This window comes from Austrofundulus limnaeus, unplaced genomic scaffold, assembly GCF_001266775.1.
Source record: "Austrofundulus limnaeus strain Quisiro unplaced genomic scaffold, Austrofundulus_limnaeus-1.0 Scaffold292, whole genome shotgun sequence".
In the NCBI taxonomy this organism is placed as follows: domain Eukaryota; kingdom Metazoa; phylum Chordata; class Actinopteri; order Cyprinodontiformes; family Rivulidae; genus Austrofundulus; species Austrofundulus limnaeus.
Genome location: NW_013952694.1, coordinates 378,872 through 399,977, shown reverse-complemented (window position 1 = coordinate 399,977; position 21,106 = coordinate 378,872). Strand labels below are relative to the sequence as shown.

The following is a 21,106-nucleotide window of genomic DNA, read 5'->3' as shown; positions in this document are numbered from 1 at the left end:
ATATATATATGAATTTATTCGGTCCTTTTGATGTTCTTTATAAAATTCCTGGATTTTTTGGAGACTGGACTTCTTAATTCATTATTTGAAAATCATCATCTAGTATGTGAGAGACCAGAGGGAAACGATAAAGTTATTAATATAGTATCAGTTACATTTTATGAAAAATCTATATAGACAGCAATAAGATACTGGAATTTAAACACCAAGAAGTGTGTTTTTCTAGATTGAACTGTTTACTTATTGCCAACGAGTAGAAGTTGTTTACATTTCCTCACAGAGCCAGAATGTGTTTTCCTCACAGCCTGATGACGGGTGAGTTCAGCACTGTGAGGGTGTAAGTGTAAGGTCAGAGTCAGCCTGCAGACCACTGCAGCCTGCATGGAGGCAGAGCAGGAAACGATGATTCACTGACCTTACAGTCCTAAGAAAGCTTCTGCCTCTGTCCAAGGTGCTGGAAAACTGCATAATTCTTCTGTTCCTCCTACTCAGAACCAACTCAGACTCAGCTCTACATACGAGTGCTATGAACCCCAACCCCCAGGACCCGTTTGGCATGACTCAGCAGATGGGCCGAGGACCCCCGCAGCGCAATGGTGAGAGTAACATATGTTCACTCATTCAAAGCACAAGACTCCTCAAAAAAATATTTTTATGTACAGTTTGTATGTCCTTTTAGTTTGCTACAGACACTGTATTCATGAACATATACTGTATCTGTKTCAATTTATGAATAGATTTCTGTATTTAAATCTATTTATGCCATCCTGCTTATGAAGGTTTGCACATCTTCATCACTTTTATTACCAACCTAATCATTTTTTGTTTTGCTGCTTCCCCTAATTTCTGCTGGACATTTTGATTATTTTTCTCGAGGCAGAGTAACAGCCCAGGCTATTTTATAGAAAGTCTTTTTTCTATTGTTTTAAAAGGTTTCTGTGAATAACATTTTTGTTTAGACCACCTGTTACATAACTAGAAATCCAGCTTGTCAGTTAATGATGGTCTTGTAGAAGATGTAAACAAGTCACTTAGACCTTTTTCAAACACTTAGTTTTGTCTTTCTAGTAAACATTTTGACTCATCGTGGTTTTTGGATGTTACATGTAAGAACTTTTCAAGGTGAGGATTTGACTCTATCTAATGAAAATATTGGGGTGTCCTGATCCGATATTGATATCGGATATCGGTCCGATATCAGCCAAAAAATGAGTATCGGATTTTATCGGCCTGCATAAAAAATATCCGATATAAGCGCTCCGATATTAGCAGTCCGTTCCAGCAGTTCRCTGACTCCGCTCCADTGTTTCTATCCAGCAGCGCTTGGATCCAGCATGTAGCGCTCACGTGATCACAACAACATGCTGCGCTAACAAGTTAGCAAGAATGTCGGCAGATCTTTCTATTTTCATCAGAAACAGAGTTGCAGCTAAGTGCAAAGTTGTCATGCAAAGTTTTCCGAGGGGGAACAGAACCGTGAACGTTTTAAACCGGAACGACAACTACTCTCCACCCTGGCAGCAGCTTTGCGGTTCGGCTCGGTTCGTTCAGCCTCGGTCCAGCGACCGCACACTGTTTCGGAACTCTCTGGTCCGGTCGGTGATTCTAAGCTGGCAGAAGCGAGGACAGCACGCTTACAGTTTTGACATCCCGTGGATTAGCTCTGGGTCGATGGACAGAAGAAAGGAAGAGTGCAGCTTTTGTTTTGGAATACGAGCGACATGACGAGAGCAGTGATAAAAACTGCTCCCTGCAGGAGCGAGAGGCTAATCTCCACATGATGCTCAGAAAATGCAGCAGTAAGAAAGGTAGCTATCAATTTAAATAACTGACTAATTCTTACTATTTATTTTTTGCTCTTTTTATTAGAGTGATGTTTAATCTGTTTACRCACTTGTTTGAGTGAAGATTAAGTGCAATGATCACGTTGTTTTGGTTACAGTCAGTAAAATTGGAGCTGTGGACTCTTAACTTTGAACAGACAATAATGTGGGGTTTTGTTTTGTCCCCACCTTCAGTTTTTYCCACCATAAAGCGGCACCAGGCTGACAGGTAGTAAAACAATCACCGAAGTGATTTTGAATTGTTATTTTATACTTTAAAAGAACATTTTGTTTTTATTATGTTTTATTTTTCAGGGTATTATAATTTATTTTATTAAATTGTAGAATGTTCTTCAGTTTAAAATGTATGTGATCCATTGGTTAAAAATAAATGGGTCAGTTTTTCTCATACCTACTCTTTTTCACTGTTTGACTTGATCAAGAATTTTCTAAGATTTTACATTACAAAATAGGTAAAAGTGTGTGACTTGTACTGTTTTGGTAACGGGTCAATATCGGTATCGGTCAATTCTCAAAGTTGTAATATCTCTATCGTATCGGAAGTGGAAAAATGATATCGGGATACCCCTAGAAAATATTTAAGATTAATCCAGTCAAAGACTTCCTGACCATATTCATTTGCAGGACCAACAAAGACTTCTAAGTTTAAAAATAAGATGTTTCCACAGTCAGTCTGAATTTTTTTTATTTAGATTTTGGGTTTGTGCTGTTTGTGGCTCTGCTGTGTCTGCCCATCAATGTTTATAGTCTTCAAAAATAAATTCTTAGAGTGATTGCTTAATCTAGTTTATGTAAACTTGTGCTCAGTTTAATTTAACTGAAGGATAAAAGCAGAATAAGTGTGTCCTTGCATGTGTTCACAGCCTTTCCTGTTGTGAGACAAACTTTAATATTGTTGTGTCTTGTCTTCGACTGAGTTTGAATGACCATGAGGAGCAGAACAGACGTGATGTTTTAGCAGATTAAAGAGAATATGGAGTGTGACCACCGATGAGGTCAGGAAACCTCTCAGTGAAGTGTTTATATTAAATGTTTTTTTTACATTTTGTTTGAAAGTAGAAAAATGAATTAGTTCAGAACAAAACTATTGCACCTTTAATATATACATATAGGTCCATTTCTATTAGGACACTGACACAAAGTTTTTTTTTTACATGTTTACTGAAACACATTCAAGTTCTACTTATATAATGTACATGAACATAAAGTCCAGACATTCAGCTTTAATTTGAGGGTATCCACATTAAAATTGGATGAAGGGTTTAGGAGGTTCAGCTCCTTTAACATGTGCCACCCTGTTTTTAAAGGGACCAAAAGTAATTGGACAGTTGTCTCCAAGGCTATTTCAAGGACAGGTGTGGGCAATCTCTTCATTATGTCATTTTCAATGAAGCAGATAAAAGGCCTGGAGTTGATTTGAGGTGTGGTGCTTGCATTTGGAAGGTTTTGCTGTGAAGTAAACATGTGGTCAAAGGAGCTCTCCATGCAGGTGAAACAAGCCAACCTTAAGCTCTGAAAACAGGGAAAAAAACCATCAGAGAAATTGTTACAATATTAGGAGTGGCAAAATCTACAGTTTGGTACATCCTGAGAAAGAAAGAAAGCACTGGTGAACTCATCAATGCWAARAGACCTGGGAGCCCACGGAAGACAACAGTGGTGGATGATGGCAGAATAATCTCCATGGTGAAGAGAAAMCCCTCCACAACAGCCAACCAAGTGAACAACACTCTCCAGGAGGTAGAAGTATCAATATCCAAATCTACCATGAAGAGAAGACTGCATGAAAGTAAATACAGAGGGTTCACTGCACGCTGCAAGACACTCATAAGCATCAAGAATAAAAAGGCTAGACTGGACTTTGCTAAAAAAAAACGTAAAAAAGCAGCAGAGTTCTGGAAGAACATTCTTTGGACAGATGAAACCAAGATAAACCTCTACCAGAATGATGGAAAGAGAGAAGTCTGGTGAAGGCGTGGTACAGCTCATGATCCAAAGCACCACATCATCTGTAAAACACAGCAGAGCAGTGTGATGGCTTGGGCATGCATGGCTGCCAGTGGCACTGGGTCAGTAGTGTTTATTGATGATGTGACCCAGGAGTTTATTAAAGCAAAGAAGTGGAATATTCTTGAATGACCAGGGGCAGAGGCACTCCTGTCTGTCACACCTCTTAACTTCCAAGCGAGGTAAAAAAAAAAAGTAAAAGAACTCTGAGTGAGGTTAGTGACAGACATGTTAATCTCCAGTTCCTGAAATGATGGACTGGCTGGTGCTGACTGACAGCTTCAGATACCACCCAGCCGTGGGTTTCTTAAATCAAAAAATAACTGGACTCCGTTCAGATTGAAACTTTGATTTTTTTTCCCGACACCCACAAGCTCTGTGCTGCAGACGAGGAAATGACTACAAAGACATTCCTCACTAAAAGCATACAGCCATGTAGATATACGCCCATTGTAAGAGTCACATTATTTTGAAACTTAAAGCCATAAAAGACATAATTGGATTTACTTTGAACTGTTTGGCATATTAAGAGGTAAAGCCTTTCTGTCACTCCTCTCCTGCCACTCTTGAGTGACAGCACATCAGATCAGCTGAGTTTTTTTTCTACACCTCTCTGGCTATGCACATGTAAATGCTCACAAGCATCTGTTTCTCTGTTGATCATTAATTACTTAAAACCCAACAGACCCTTCACCTCCCTTGGTAATACCGTGTACCGTGGTATTTTCTAAAGGTTATACTGCTGTATGAAAATGATCAATACTGCCCAACCGTACTTCAGACAGAAAGACCTACAAATAAACTGCAACTGAAAACCGTTGCAGTGAAGGCTGGCAGAACATTAAAAAGGAGGAAACACAGTGTCTGGTGATGTCCATGTGTTCAAGACTTCAGGCAGTCATTGCCAACAAAGGCTTTTCAACAAAGTACTAGAAATGAACATTTTATTTACAATTATTTAATTTGTTCAATTACCTTTAAAAACAATGCTTTAGTTCCTCACATTTCTATTCTATCATTTAGTTCAACCCACTGAATTAAAGCTGAGAGTCTGAACTTCAGCTGCATCTGAAATGTTTTGTTCAAATTCACTGTGGTAATATACAGAACCAAAATGGGGAGAATGTGTTCTCTGTCCAAATATACTGTATATGGACCTAATTGTATATTCCAGCCTCATACAGTATGCATAAGCCTCTAATGACAAGCTTTTGTCATTATATCATCCTGCTTTATGATGTTTGTTTCTGTTCCACTGGTCATTTATTAACAAAGAAGAAGGTCTAACCTGCTGCTTTTCAGCTCAGTTGCTCACACAGTCAAATTCCTCGGTTTAAAAATCTGTGTTTTGGAACTGGACCATTGTCAAAGTTTGAAATTTTACCCATTTCTTCTCTTTCCTGTTTCTGACCTCAGCACTGATAGTGCTCAAAGAAAGTGCCCCTTCACTGACTTCTGTTCAAGTGTTCAGCCAACATGTTCAAACAGGATGTTACCTCCAGATCAGACCCAAGAACGAGTTCCACATATAAACAGAATCAACAAAGAAATAAATTACTGCACAGTATCAGAGTTTCCACTTTGCATAGCTAACTTTAGACCAAAGTGGAAGTACAGATCTGTTTGTTGATTAATAGAAAGAAAAACAACTTATAAATCTTGTTCCCCAAGCTTCATGGAACAAAATATGTTCGGTCTTGTCCACACAAACATGCATAGTTCTGCTGTTTGCACCTTTCCTCCAACAACCAACCAACTAACCCAACCACGAACAGACTCCACTGCAAAAATTTGTGTTTGTGTAATGTAAATGTTTATGTAAAAGTCAACAAACTGGTTTTCTTGTATTTAGCATTGGGCTGTACCAATCATTATGGGGACAAGCCAAACCTGCTCTCCTAACAATAGAAAAGAGTAGTCTTTATTGTCCTTGCACAAGCTTGTACAATGAAACTGAACATAGACTTATTGGACAACAGCAATATATACAGTGACAACACCAGTAATAAAGTAGCTATGGCACTTGTGTTTGACTGGTGTTCAGAGTCGGGATGGGCCATGGAAAAAAAAATGTTTTTGTTGGTATGCTTTTTAATGCTTCTGTACCTTCTACGGGGCAGCAGGCTGAACAGGTTCTGACCAGGATGGAGGTGGTTTTTGAAGATCTTCTTGAGAGATGGTGGATGCTGGTGATATTGTTGAGGGAGGGGAGAAGACAACCAGTTATTTTCTCAGCAGTCCTGGGGTGTTGAGGTTGTTGAGTGACAGGTTGTTCATGTCACACCACACTGCCAACTACTGCACCTCATCCCCTGTATGTTGACTCGACTCCACCAGTAATAAGTGCCCCCAGAGTAGTGTCATCTGCATATTTGATATTAATGTTGGTGGAATGAGAGGAGGTGCAGTCATGGGTGTAGATGGTGAATGAAAGAGGGCTCAGCACACACCCCTGTCTTTGGGTGAAAACAGGTCTCTGATGTGGGCCACCCTGCTGCCTGAATCGTACTCTAGCCTGGGCCCACTGACATGTCTCTGTTATGCCCCTAACCGCCTCCATCCTAAAGTGCAAGGCCTCATCATCTGAGGACTCAAACAAGTCATACATGGAAGTTTGGTGGGAGGCACTGGTGCCATGGTCTTGTACTGGGTTTTTCCTGAGAATAACTACTCATTTAAACATGTACTAATGCTATCCCTAATGCACATACTGTATCTGTACAAAGTATATCACAAATTACCATTCATTGTGAAAAGTATACAGCTTCTAATAATCATGCTTGACTGGTGATCTGATCTGATTAAGCTGAAAATTGTCAGTTTTCATCAACTCCCTACCAATCAGTAAATAGTTAACAGTTACACATTGTCTTTTTAACATTTCAGAGTTCTGCACAATGTGCACATCTCATTTATATCTCCACAAACAGTGACACTTCACAAGGATTGAACTCTTGATCAGAACAGAACACTTACTGCTAATTCATCTCCAACTGATTTATTCCTCCTATTGTTGTATTTCAACAAGACTTTTACATCTTTAGTTTTGTGTTAGCAGACATAAAATCAGCTTACTAATGGAGAAACTGTAAAATTAATTGATTTTGATTTCATTATGAACCATATTGCCATGGATTAATAGATTGGAATTGGACTTGATCGATTGAACTTGTTTCCTTTTTTTGTCCTCTGAAGACGTTTGTTGTAAAATGGCTCTAAATAAATGAAAAGCAATTAAATACAGAGTAACACTGCATTCATTATGCACGTTCATCTGTATACAGTGTGTTTTTGTGCAGCCCATTTCTTCTAAAAAGAGGCCATGGCACAAAAGCAGCTCTTGTTAGAGAGCGAGCAGCGCTGCCTCATGGCTTCAAGCGTGAGCGCACAGAGCTGTGAAGCCCCAAGGCCTTGTTGACACCTCTCAAGGTTTCAGCGCGCTTTGAGTGGTGTTAAGCCCTGGCTGATTAAAGAACCATCTAACTAGGAATTACAGCAATGAATCACACTGCCAGGCGGAAACACTCGCAGCACAGGAGTTCAGCTACAGTCTCTTATTTTTGCTATATTTTTTCTGCCAGTGGAAAACAAGCAGCCTCAGTCACTGGAGATTCTATTCGCCCTACAGCTGACAGGACTTTAATTGATGCCCTGCACCTTCAGCACACAGATTGGTTTGCCTTCTTTATTGTTAGCATTTACAACCTCCATATTGAGTTTGGTTTTGCCAAAGACACCAGCCAATCATTTTCCATCTCAGTTGTCCTGCTTCCGTTCTAGTTGTAACTGCGAGCGACAGTGAATAAACACCGTTGAAGAGGGAATGTCATGGTGCCAAAGTGTTGTATCGCCTCATTATCCCATCTGCACCAGCAAGCAAAAAGCTGTCTCTCAAAATGAATGGGCCTCAAAAAGAATGAATGCATGGAAGGAGAAGGAATGGGTGGGCAACAGATCAAAGACTAATGTAAGAGCAGCTCAGCTTGACTTAAAGCAGACTTGAAGATGATGTTAAAATAAGCTTTTTATTTTAATAGACAACAAAAGTGTTGCTCAGAGAAAAACGTTCAATCAAAGACTGAGACAGAGAATAAACAAGAAATTGTGGAAAAACGAAAGCATATGTTTCTGCCATTGAATCCACAGTAAGAAAGACAAAACCTCTTTGTTGCAAGGAAATAACRACTCTCTATTCCTCTTCTGCTTTTGAAGTCCCAACCAGAATTTGTTCTCCTCTTCCTCAACTCTGATTAATAACACGTCAAATGTCCAGCTGTTGGGTTTATGAAGCTGCACAGTAATTGCAGAGTATTGCAAAGGGCCCATCTCTGTCAGAGGGGATGAATACTGTCGGACATGCGTTTTTCAAACAGGTGGTTAATATTGAAATCTAATTTTCCTGTGCTCTTGTGTTTTTTTTTTTCGATCAACAATCGACCCCGCTGCTCTTTCTCTTCCTTGTCTTCCATGGAGGCTGTCATGCAGCTAGTGTGAATGAGGCAGATGTTGATGGCGGTGGAGATGGTGAGTGTTTTTTTATAAAATGAATATGTAATGCAGTGTAGAAAAAGTACATCTTCAACACAAAAACATTTTTTCCCAACAGTCTTCTCCTTCCCTGCTTTGCCTAACGAGGAGAATTTAATTGGTGTCAGTAAACCTCTTCCTAAGCAGCTATGGGAGGCCAAAAAGGTGAGAATCAGATTAATTTCTGACCTTTTTCTTTCATTTGTGACAAAAAAAAAAGAACCCCGTGCAAAACACATTATTGTTATTAAAACTTGGTGCTCATAGCACTCTCGTACCAGATTGTATCACTGCTGTATGAACTAAAGAAATGGCAAAATATTAAGGGCACAAATTTACTTGTTGACAGTGTAGCTTTTAAAGTGTCTGTGAYATGTTTGTCCTTCGAATACCAAAAGTCAAAGAAAGCATCTTTATACTTAATAAAATTGGCATAATACACATGATTTTACTCATTTGTCACATAACTGGCCTATTTTCTTTTAAATCTGGTTAAGCCATAGTGAAACAGGAAGTAACATCAAAGTGGAACGCTTAAAGAAAAAAAAACTCCCTGGTCTTTGTTTATTAAAACAATATTTATTTAAACTTTAACTCTTCTTCGTCTCTGTTTGATAGTGACTCAAAATAATCTAAAGGAACATCAGATTCGTCTCTACAGTCTGTGTTGTTAGCTTTTGTAACAATGCTCTGTTTACATGCTGACATTCCCCTTTGACATCACTTCCTGTTTCTTCACATGCCAATATCTCAACAACTGTTCATCTCAGCGACATGAAATTTGTTTCGCAATATGTTGTTGTTATCTTTCCAAAAATGCATTCATGATTATTAGAAAAATTTGATGTCACAGGCACTTAAAGTTAGCACCGCAGTGCAACAGCTGGTCCCTAATGTAAACCATAGGCTCACGGCTGCAGGCAGACACCCATTTGAAAACAAAGTGGAAAATAGAAAAAAACAAACCAAGAAGGACGATGTTTGGTTCTGTAGTGCACTGGTGTTGTGAACAAAATTTAAAAATAAACTAAACAAGTAGCGGTAGGCGGAGTAAGAAGGAAATTCTCAGTGAGAGGCGGACAAGATGCCCCCTAATGGGGCACTGATTTCAGGGCATCTTATTTACATGACTAAATTATAATCAATATGATTATTACTTTTGATTTGATAGATTGTTCTAAATTAATATATACTTCATGATGGTTCTGCATCAGCTTAGAAATACACACATTTTAGGCTCTTGACTGCTTTGATCATTTTTTGTTCCTGCAGATACAAAAGTGTTTTATTTCCATCTATTTTAAGAACCAGAATATTTAGTTAAATCAGAAAGTGAGTACAAGCCACGACAACTTAAATTCCTGCTGTGACTTTTCAAAAATGTCACCATACTTGCTGAACCAGTCTTTCCTGTGTGGCCTTAAAAAGAGAGACTGAACAAGATTCTGCCATGCAGGATAGTATTAAAAAGATTTTGGGTGAGGCTTCCCCCCAGGTTTGAAGAATCTCTTGTGTGGTTCAGATGCTCCTTGAGGTGTTCCCTCCTCTGTCAGATGATGTTACCAGTTTAGTTCAGCAGATGTTCCCCACCTGAAAAATAAGTCTAAGCCAAGATTTTAACAGATGTGAATCTGAATCATCCAATGATTTGCTAAAACTTTAAGTATAATTGAAACTTTTCACTCCAGAACTATTTAGTAAAATAGATTTTGAACTTGAAAAAAAAAATCGGTTTTTATTTAACTGTCTTGAGCAGTAGTGCTAATGAGGGGAATGAAATGTCATGTTAAGAAAACATACTTCATTCTTAGCCAGAAAAGAAATTGTTTATAGCAGCAAGGGTTTTTCCAAAAAAAAAWWTTTGTTCAGRTCTGTTTGCTCATGTTTCATGTGCTGGATACTTTTTTAGGTGAAATCAAAGCGCAAAGTTTTTATTATTTGATTGTGGAATGTTCCTATAAGTGATTGAAAAAGGCTTGTATGTACTGGAATATGTATCATTTCCATGTTCCTAAGTGAATTATTATTATGTCTGGTTCAGGTTCAGTCTTTGGCATCAAGACCTAAATCATGTGAAGTGCCTGGAATCAAGTAAGTGCTTATTGTCATGTTTAAACAACATTCTTCCACTACATTACAGTATATTGACTATACAGGTGCTGGTCATAAAATTAGAATATCTTGAACAAGTTTATTTTATTTCAGTAATTTCATTCAAAAAGTGAAATGTGTGTATTATATTCATTCATTACACACAGACTGATATATTTCAAATGTTTATTTTTTTATTTTGATGAATATAACTGACAACTAATGAAAACCCCCAAATTCAGTATCTCAGAAAATTATAATATTGTAAAAGGTTCAATATTGCAGACATTTGGTGCCATAATCTAATCAGCTAATTTACTCAAAACACCTGCAAAGGCCTTTAAATGGTCTTTCAGTCTAGTTCTATAGGCTACACAATCATGGGGAAGACTGCTGACTTGACAGTTGTCCAAAAGACGACCATTGACACCTTGAATAAGGAGGGCAAGACACAAAAGGTCATCGCTAAAGAGGCTGGCTGTTCACAGAGCTCTGTGTTCAAACGCATTCATAGACAGGCGAAGGGAAGGAAAAGATGTGGTAGAAAAAAGTGCACAATAAGAATAACCTCACCCTGGAGAGAATTATGAAACAAAACTCATTCAAAAAAGTGGAGAGATTCACAACGAGTGGACTGCAGCTGGAGTCATATTAATATGACAATTAATCCCCTGGAGTCCCTTGACCCCTGCATGTTCTAGTCACATGACCCATTTAAATTACTCTAGCAGGAAAGATTTGCTCTCCATAAAAATTTGTTCCAAACTGTGTCAAAAGTACAAACTTCAAGCTATACATCAATTTTTAAATTGTATTGATATACTAAGTAAAACCAGAGTTATGATAAATAAATTACAGAACTTTTTTAAAAATGTTTGTTATATTTAATGTGGAGAGGAGCATCGAGCAGACTGAGAGGGGAAATCTCCAGTCTGCCTGGTGACATTAATCATATTAATCATCAAGTGCCAAAAAATAATCGATTAAAGTTTTTCTGAAGATTAATTGCACAGGATACAATTTTGCCCATCCCTATTGGCCAGCAAACTCTCCTGACCTTAACCTATAGGAAGATGTGATACACCAGACCCAACAACTCAGAAGATTTTCTAAAGATCCTTCAAGGGTTTTTATAAAGATTTTCATTTAAGTTGGTTAGCATTTGTTCATTGTTTTGTGTGTTTTGCCAGTTTGTCTTAGGACTGTTGAGTCCCAGTTAATTTCAGAATGTAATATGTTGAAAGAAAAAATAATAGTAATAAATAATGAGGAGAATGAAAATGATGATTTATTTAAAATGACAGCGACAAGATATTTATGTAAACTGCTTTCTAGTTCCTTTGCAAATCTGTCTTTGACCAAATACATTTTCCGTCTGTGCTGTAGTATTTTCCCGTCTCCGGAGCAGAATCCTGGTTTGTCCCACTACCAGGGCTCATTAAGTACCGGGGGCTCCCTGCCGGATCTCAGCAACCTGCAATTCCCGTCTCCACTGTCCACTCCGCTGGACCCTGAGGACAGCGGAGGGTACCCCAACCTGAGTGGGGGCAGCAGCACCGGAAACCTGCCTGCTGCTATGATGCACCTTGGCATCAGCAACTCACAGGGTGAGTGGAGCACAGCTTCTAATTGATTTAACCCAGGTTTGTCATCGGGTTTCTACAGTTTTTATTAAGTCTATGAAGGGAAATGGGGCTAGAAGTTAACTTTTGATGGGTAGCTGTTTTGGAGCATTATGTAACTGATGGCAGTGGTTGTAGGTGTGTGTGTGTGTGTGTGTTCACACAGAGGGCCCCATCTGTCTGTGTTTTCTCCACATCTAGGTCCTGTGACCCAGCTACCGTCTCCACTGCCCTCAGCTAGGATAAGCAGCACTCTTAAGAGGAAGAGATGGATGGACAGATAGCTGTGTTCTCTTTTCTTCTCGTGTTGGCCGATTTGTGACATTAATAATGCTCNGGGGGGGGGGGGTTACTAACAGGACTAAAGCAGCTTCAGGCATGATGCATTTCAGAACACTGGCATTTCTACAATGTTTAGTGTCAATTTAATTGTTAATGCARAGTGGTTTTATTGATTGGTCAAAAATATACTCTAACAAATTTGATCAACAAAAGGACTAAAATGGGCATAAAGTAAAAGTATGTTTGACTGTAAAGTAAAAATGCAGCATTTTCAGATTTTTACTCAAAGGAGCCAAATTCAGCCTTAATGACTTGATGACTACTTCAGGCTTCTGGTAAAAAAAAAAAAAAAACACAACTGAACTGCTTTATTTTACCCACAGCTGTGGACCAGTCGGTTGCATGTTTTCTGCTCTGGTGAAAGACCAAAAAGAGATGTGGTTTCTTGTGTTTTTTAGTTTTAACAGATTTATTCTATACTAGTCAATGTTTATTTATTGCATTAAATGGCTTTTTGACTTTTAAAACTGGAAACTATTGATGTTAGGTAGATGTAAGGAGTCAAATCAAACTGTATGGACAAATTAAATCATAGTATTCAGTATTAAAATGCATCGACATGTATAGAATCAACTTACAATTGTCTGATTTTAAAAATTCTCTTGGATATCAACCAAAACATCTGCAAAGATCAAAAACAAACCCAGTTGCTTACCAGTCATTTATTTGGGATTGCCTTGTCCTGCAGGATGGAGAGTTTACAGCAACATGTCTTATGAGAGGCAGATAAACCTGTCTGTCTTTACTAACTTGAATATTAAGTTGAACTAATGGAGAAACAAAGGAATGTGATTGTGCTCATGTAAAGCRAGGGGACTTCCTCCCTCCAGAATGTTTTATGAGAAGGGTCAAACAAAATTCATCTGGCCTCTTAAAGTCAGAGATGGATCCAGAATGTCTCGAAATGTGAGATGTAAAAATATTTTCAGTAGTTCTCTTTGCCATCATAAACAACAGTTTTCGATTAAGAAACCACTCGGAAACACAAACTGCTACTTCTGTTTTTCTTTGTAGATGATGTCCTGTTGGTCATTTCCRTTCTGATCCTTTGGCTTTTTCTGACACATTCTCTTTGGGGAGTTTGTGAATGTTGCTGAGTCAGATTTAGTTTTATTTGTGTAGCTCTACTGTTAAACACGCTGCTTAATTTCACCAACACATACAACTGTTCTGCTGCTCCAAAACAAAAAAAAGGCAGCTGGATTATGTTCTGTATTTGAAGACACTTGGTTTCCCATCTCAAAAAGAGGAGGAGAGATTTGAGTTCCAAGCTTTAAACTGCTTGTTTGCTGGAAAAGAATCCCAATCCACTGTTGGTTTTCTCTGTTGAGTTGTGGATGTCGGGAGCTCTGTTCCATGTTTGTCATACATTATTAATGACAGGCTGAAGGATCTTTCTGTTTCTGACTGTCTCACTCTGAGCTCTGCTGGCTGATCTGATCACACCCACTGCTGCCCCCTTCACTCGGCCTTCTTTGGATGTGTTGTTGGGCTCAAATGTCTGACACAGTTCAGATTGGCTGATCACCAAACCCAGCAAGGAATTTTGACCCTTTTTTGGCTCGTAACAATCAGCTCTTTTCTTTCCTCTCATTTCCTTCTTTCCCCCACTCCCCATCCTTCTCACCCGCACAATAAAGACTAGTGTTTAATGTCAGAGGCTGGAGAGTGGTGTTCACCCATACAGCAAGCACATGTTCTCCTTGTTTCCTTTGATTGACTGGTCGGTCCTTGTGTTGTGTTCACTGTCTCGGCAGGTTTGTCCTCCTCTTTGAGCAACCCCTCCATCCAGGCTTCCCTCAACAACTGCCAGCTGCAGTCGTCCCTCAGCAATCCGTCCATCAGCTCGTCCCTGCGTCTGACCAGCAGCTCGCCCCGACGACGCCCAGCTCCCATCAGCCCCCTCACTCTGTCTCCAGGAGCGGAGCAGCGCAGGGGGCTGGCCAAGCAGCTGTCCCCCACTATGTCCCCCTCGCTGTCCCCTATCACACAGGTATAGTCCATCTATACACTAGATTACTTTTCTGGTTTTTTTTTTTATTACTCAGGCATGGCTCTACACTAACCTTTTGCACTGATTGCACTGGTGCGCCTAATCTTTTTTTTTTCTAAAGTGCACCCACATTTTCAACTGTGTCACATTTAACATCCCAGTTTTACAGGTTTACTATTAAATGTTAAATCTCTGTCCACTGAGATAGTAATGGCTTGCAAATGATTAGTTAACAAGCTAGGAAACATAATGTTATTTTCACCATCCATGTCACATCCACTCTGCTTGTCTAAAACTGCACCAATAAATTGTCCGGCTGATTTATCGGCACTGATTTCCTTAAATTTGGGAGGTCGGTGTCCATAGATATTGCTGAAAAAGATCAGCTTCTCATCTATCTTCACAAAGGTCTGAAAATCAGACACTGTTCCCTTTTGCTCTGCTGTGAGTACTACCTAATGGCCATTTAAAACTAGTTTGTATTATGACCTTATAATATCTGACAGTGTCAGTTATTTGAAAAATCTGTATCGGCCAAAATCGGAATCGGCTGTCAGACTTTTTAAAAATCAGTGATTGGCCAGACAACTGTAACTGGTGCACCCCTGCTAACTAGCCTTGCTTACYCACCTGATTAGCTGCAGCACTTAATATAGACACTAGGGTTGGGCCAAATTGGCAAAAAAATTAATCACGATTAATTGTGGTATTTAGCCGATAACGATTAATTTGGCGATTAATCCCCTGGAGTCCCTGAACACCCTTACGTCCTGGTCTCATGACCAATTTAGTGGGAAAGATTTGCTCTTCATAAAAATCTGTTCSAAATTGTCTAAATTACAGACTTCGGGCTATACATCAAATTKTAAATTGTGTTGAWAGATAAATCTATTTCAGAATTTATTTTTTTATGTTCGTCATATTTGAAGCGGAGAGGATCGTGACCAGTCCGAACGGGGAAATTACCAGTCAATCTGCCTGGTGGCATTAATCGTATTAATCGTCAAGTGCCAAAAAACTAGTCGATTAATGTTTTTCTGATGATTAATTGCACACGATACGATTATGCCCAACCCTAGTAGACACGTACAGGAATGGCTAGATCACGGCCAATCAAAGGGTGATGCCTACCCTTCAGCGTAGGGCAGGGCTATTCAACTAAATTCAGGGTTCCCACAGGTCCTTGAAATCCTTGAAAGTTTGTGAATTTGAAAAAAATTCAAGGCCCTGGAAAGTTTGTGAAAACAGCTAAAAATTACACTTGTCTTTGAAAGTCCTTGAATGTTTTTGGGGGGATTGAAGTTCTCTATTCACACGACTTGATTTTCATCATCTGTAAAAAAAAAATAAATCAGTGATAATAAAAAAAAATTGTTTGTTGTGGTGGATAACTCAAGATTACGGTAAGCTGACGTGGCTTTCAACAAATAACGTGAGCCATAGTCATAGTTTTATCCAATCAGAGCAGAGTAGGGTGGGTCTTTCTTTCTGAGCCCAGGTGAGAGCACCACTGCTCCTCCTGTCCTCACCGAGGGTCTGGACAGGTTCACATCCCCTTCTCCCAAACTGAGCTGCTGAACCTCCCAGGACATAATTACACGTCCGTGTGTTGTGGATATTGATTCTGACTCAACAGCTTCTATGTTGTTCAGTTTTTCATTGAATATACATGATATTAAGCCTGTTTATTGGTAACACTCTGTGGTAGCAGTAGGTTGCCGTCGCGCGTGGTTCTTGAATTTGAGGAAATTGGTACTGGAAAGTCCTTGAAAGGTCCTTGAATTTGATGTTGACCAAGGTGTAGGAACCCTGTAAACTGCTCCAGAGTCCATAATTACTGCCGGCTCAGGAGCCGAACACCTAGCAGTTAAACTTTCATTATATAAATAAACCAAGTATTACAATTATCTGTTACATTTTGAATTAGTTTATTTTGCTGCATTTAATCATGAATACATATAATACATACGTATATACTTACATATAAAACCCAATGTAGTAAAAGCAGCAATATTAAAACGATCAAAAACAAAAATAACTCATTATGCCTCCTATTTAAAACAGTTATTATTTTCACATCTCTGGCTTGCCAAAAATTTAAACCAATTTTATTTTTACTATATATGTTTTACCAACTTTTAGCCAAGTTTGTGACATTTCTGTAGATACCACACATGTCCATGTCTAACTAAAAGAACTTTTAGTAATTAAAGTAGAAAACTATGAGTTTGGGCTTAATAGATGAATGAATCAATTGGCAGGCCAGACTTTGATCTACATACAGAGAAGGAAATAAACACATGGAGGAGCAGGAGCGTGGATACAGTGTCAGGTTATTCTTAAACTTAAAACTCTAAAAAGACACATTTGAACGTACTTCGATCTGAGCGTCGTTGCTCTCAGCTGCAGCTTGAGTGACAGAGAACTGAGTCAGAGCAGCCAASTTCTTTTTCCACAMCTTTTTTGTTTCTGCGCTGATGAATATACTCTGAAAACACATTTGAGCACAGTAAGAGAGCGTCTCCACCCGTGACTTAACTACCAGAGAGTGTAGCAACGTGGTACAGGCTGCTCGCCCATTTAGCAGAACTGTTCTGAGACACAACAGGCTGTTTTAGGAGCCTCAGAGCAGGACTGTTTAAAACTAAATTCCAGAAGAAACAAGAGACACCATCCTTGCATTTTTGTATGAACACTAAAGCAAATGACGTTCTYTTCTGTAAAACAAACATAAAGATTTATAATAGGTGCATTCATTGTCAAAGGCATTGAAAAAGCTTTAAAATAGCACTTAATAAATTTAAAAAGTTTATACGTTCACTATCAAAAATGGCATGAAATGGGCATTAAAAAGCATTAAATTTGGTTGGCTGATTTCTGCAGAAATACTAAAGCAAAATCGAAATGTTGATTTACAACAGTGTAACCTGTGACCTCAGTTAAACTCTGATCAATGTAAATGTCACAGTGGTGTACATCTTACTCTGTTCATTTGATGGTTAGTGTTGTGAACCAGAAGAAACAAACTTTTAGTTCTTAAACTTGTGAGTCTGTAGTGATTTCTGTTTCCTTCTGATCCATGTAGGGAGTTGCGTTGGACACCAGCAACATGCCAAGGGAACCGCCCCCACCCTATCCTCTTTACCAGCAATCCCAGCATGCAGTGGATCAGAGCCGACAGCGGCAGCTGCCGGCAGCACCACAGCAGCCCGTCTCACCGCTTCAGAACATCCCCTTGGACTTCAACGCTGGACAAGTGCGTGTTTTTAATTTATATTTGTGTTTATTTATGTTGCTTAAGTTTTGTTTTTGTTATTTATGGTTTCGATTCATGTTTGTTTGTTGTTTGTTCATACATTGTGTATTTACCTGCTCTGGGGACTGTAGATGGAAATTAGCCTGTGGCTAAATCTGGTGCAGATATGTTTTGTCTCTTGAGATTATTGTTGAGGACATTGTACATTAAAATGGGTACATTGTCCTAATTTTATAAATAAACACAAACTTCTGCCAAGAACATCCTCAACAAGGGACCCTCTCTGTAAGATGTTACATGTCAGTGTTTGTGCAGTTGTTGCTTTTTTATGTTTTTAGTTTTGCAGGACATAAATCATGCTTGCAGACTTAGTATTTTAACTCATGTGAGACGTATGTGTAGTTTTTCTTAAATATGTCAGAATATGATTTTGAAATAAGGTTTTTAAAACCTATGAAGATTTATGGCTCAACTAATTCTTTCAATCCTGTTACACCCCGTAGGCTGAGTTTAGAGTTTCTCTTTCTGATTAGCTCCCTCAGAAGTTTTGCTTTTAGTTTTATGTTGATATGGCACATAGTGTGGCTTGTTGCTTTTGTGAAGAAAAAAACAACTTTCCAGCTACTTAGACCAGACTATTTAGCAAATATATATATATATATATATTAGGGGTGCAACGATACAGGAAATTCACGGTTCGGTTCGATACTTTAGTCTCACGGTTCGATATATATATATATATTAACATACCAAATCTTAAATAATCTCATTATACAGGAAAACTAAACAGATGAAATCTGAGCAACTTTTATTCCCTGCACTTCTTATCTACATTTAATCACATATAGAAATTAAAATAGAACCGTCAAAGTGAAGGACAGGTTGATGGATGAGATCAGGCAGGTCTTCATGTTGATCAAATTGTTTGCAGATGACACTGATGTTTACGGAGAGTAGGGAACAGGTGAAGCTTGGAGATGTGGAGAGTCTCTCAAAAGAAGAGGTTATGAAAGTCAGTGGAAACGARACAATCTGTGTGAAGTGGAGGCGGGCATCTATTGCAATGACAATATAACTTGTGATAAATCAACAAATACTTAAAAATATTGGGTTGATGTCTCTAAAAAGAGCAACTAGACACAATTGATGTGTTAGCTGTAAAACAGACTACATTCAATACAGTTTGACTTTAAAACATTGCACTCATAAAACATTTTCYGATGCTCTAACTACTGAAAAACACTCATTACTATCATTTTTCTTAACAAATGATTAAACATCTTAAATTAAGTCAAATAATTTCAAATAACAGTTAACAAACCTAAAGCCAACTGTAAATCCTCTCAGTGCAGTTGTCCAACATTTTCTCCACTCACCAAGTGGTCATGATTTGATGTAGTATCTCAGGTTCATTTATCAGACTGATGCTGACAAAATGCATGGATGCAAAGATATGAGCCAACCGTTTGTTGTAGTTTACCCAGTTTTTTTGCGATATGCTWATTGCACAGGCAGTTGTCGCAGTGATGATAAAACTGTGAYATATTGTGGAGCCCTGGTAATGAAAATGGATGAATTTAAGTACCTGGGTTCAACCTTCTAAACCAGCGGATGGAACTCTTGAGAGGAGAAGGACAGTGCAGGTAGGGTGAAGTTGACCATGTTAAAAAGGTCTTAAAAAACTTTTAATTTGACTTGCTCAAGTCTAAAGATACTCTGAATTAGTTGGCAAATGGCAACTATGTCCAAAATCAGGTGTTTGTGACGTTTCCAGTGTTGTTGCAGCTCTGTCACTTGAATTTTGAGCATGTTCCAAAAATTACTTTGACAAATCTTATCCATAAAACTAGTCAGGGATTTGTCCTGGGCATTTCAAATCCTTCTYGGTTAAAGGTTTTGTAAAGTCTAGAACAATAGAGTTGTATTTTGACAGGTGCACGTGAACTCTCCTTATAACAGAATACATYCGAGGCCACTGCTCTGAATGTTTAGGTCTAACTACGCAGATTAGTACGACTTTATTTCTGGTACATATCTGCCTGCCTTCCTTTCACTGTGCACTCTGTATGGAAATAAGTATATGGACACTGCTGCGAAGGTGGATGCAAAGCAGGTCAAGGTGGGTATGATGTGAGCAGAAGTGGACAATCAAATAATGTGCATGGCCATGAGTACAGTTATGTAAACCATATACACAAAATTAGGCCAAGATTTTCAGAAGGTTGATTCAAAACAACCTGACGGCTCAACAACTTGTGCTTCTCTCTTGTATTTATATTGATTCATTATTTTTTTGTTTCAGTTTCCTAAAAATAAAACAAAACCATTTAATAATGTGAGATTGATGATTTTGGCCATGTCCCTCAGCCCAGCCTGTCCAGTGGACTGAAGTGTCTCAGTCCAGGTCCTGGAGACCCCGTGCTCCAACACACGTCATTCCAATGAATGGACCTTTATCAGGCTTCTGTTTTAGCTTGATTAGAGAGTTGACCCATTCATTGAAATCATGTGAAGCAGGAACACCTCCAAAACATGCTGGGCAGGGGGGCCCAAGATACAGACTGGAAAACCCTGGCTTTAAGAGTAAAACAGTTGTTTTTTTGTTTGTTTGTTTGTTTGTTTGTTTGTTTGTTTGTTTTATTGGAATTAAAGCCTGTGCTATTGTACCTCTGTGAATCTTTTTATCTTATCTCAGTTCTTCACAAAATAAACAGTCGTATTTTCCTTTTCCATGACAGCAGAACAGCATGGCATCATTCTTCAGTGACCCGTTTGTAGAACAGCAGTTCTCAAATCGCCACAATAAGACTCTACAGTATCAGGTAAGGATTTATTAAACAGGCACAAACAGAAATGTGTTTCTTCTTTCATCTGTGAACTTTCAGCTCCGTCAACACAACTGTCATTTCAGAAAACAGAAGTCTGGACAGAATTAGGTGCAATAATTTAAATGTTTTTAAAGATAAATCATAAAAGAATAGAGCAGTTTCTATCAGGTTTGATTTTCACTCATTTGTTCTGAGTAAAACAATGTAAAAAGAAAGCTCACACCAAGCGGACCACCATGCTGACAGGGGTGTCACTTCAGCTCGCTGACTTTTTGTTTTCTCTCTCATTTGCCTTTTTTCCTTTCCGTCTGCGGCCCAGTTGGACCAGTTCAGTGTGTTGGAAAACGCACTGAGCTCCTCAGCGGGAGGGTCCTGCTACGATCCTTCATCCTCTTCCTCCTCGCTCTACCACTCCCAGGCGGCTCTGTCGGGGCTGGGGGGCAGCCACGGCAGCCTGCAAGACCCAATGCACATGAGGTCCAACATGCTGTACTCACACTGCAGTGGGGGGCTGCCCAACATCATCCTGACAGGTGAGTCTGAAGGGCCAGTGCATTTTCTGCCTTCCATTATAGACAAGTTCTACTTTATTATTA

The 21,106-nt window shown here is 38.9% G+C and overlaps 1 protein-coding gene across 6 annotated transcripts in view; it reads left to right on the top strand.

The window, feature by feature from the left end:
• The window catches only part of crtc3 (CREB regulated transcription coactivator 3), a 73,620-nt gene that overhangs the window by 39,705 nt on the left and 12,809 nt on the right, over positions 1 to 21,106 (top strand). For 4 of the 6 annotated variants that reach the window (XR_001311301.1, XR_001311300.1, XM_014021414.1 and 1 more), the window contains 9 exons: positions 493 to 596; positions 8,325 to 8,375; positions 8,458 to 8,543; positions 10,420 to 10,469; positions 11,856 to 12,076; positions 14,191 to 14,426; positions 17,512 to 17,682; positions 20,421 to 20,504; positions 20,830 to 21,043. Coding sequence is in view for 4 of the 6 variants with exons in the window: in XM_014021414.1 (XP_013876868.1) it covers positions 493 to 596; positions 8,325 to 8,375; positions 8,458 to 8,543; positions 10,420 to 10,469; positions 11,856 to 12,076; positions 14,191 to 14,426; positions 17,512 to 17,682; positions 20,421 to 20,504; positions 20,830 to 21,043 (1,217 nt within the window). In the remaining 2 variants the exon portion in view is untranslated. The remainder of the gene's footprint in view (positions 1 to 492; positions 597 to 8,324; positions 8,376 to 8,457; positions 8,544 to 10,419; positions 10,470 to 11,855; positions 12,077 to 14,190; positions 14,427 to 17,511; positions 17,683 to 20,420; positions 20,505 to 20,829; positions 21,044 to 21,106) is intronic. The other 2 variants (XM_014021416.1, XM_014021415.1) reach the window with 2 other exon arrangements.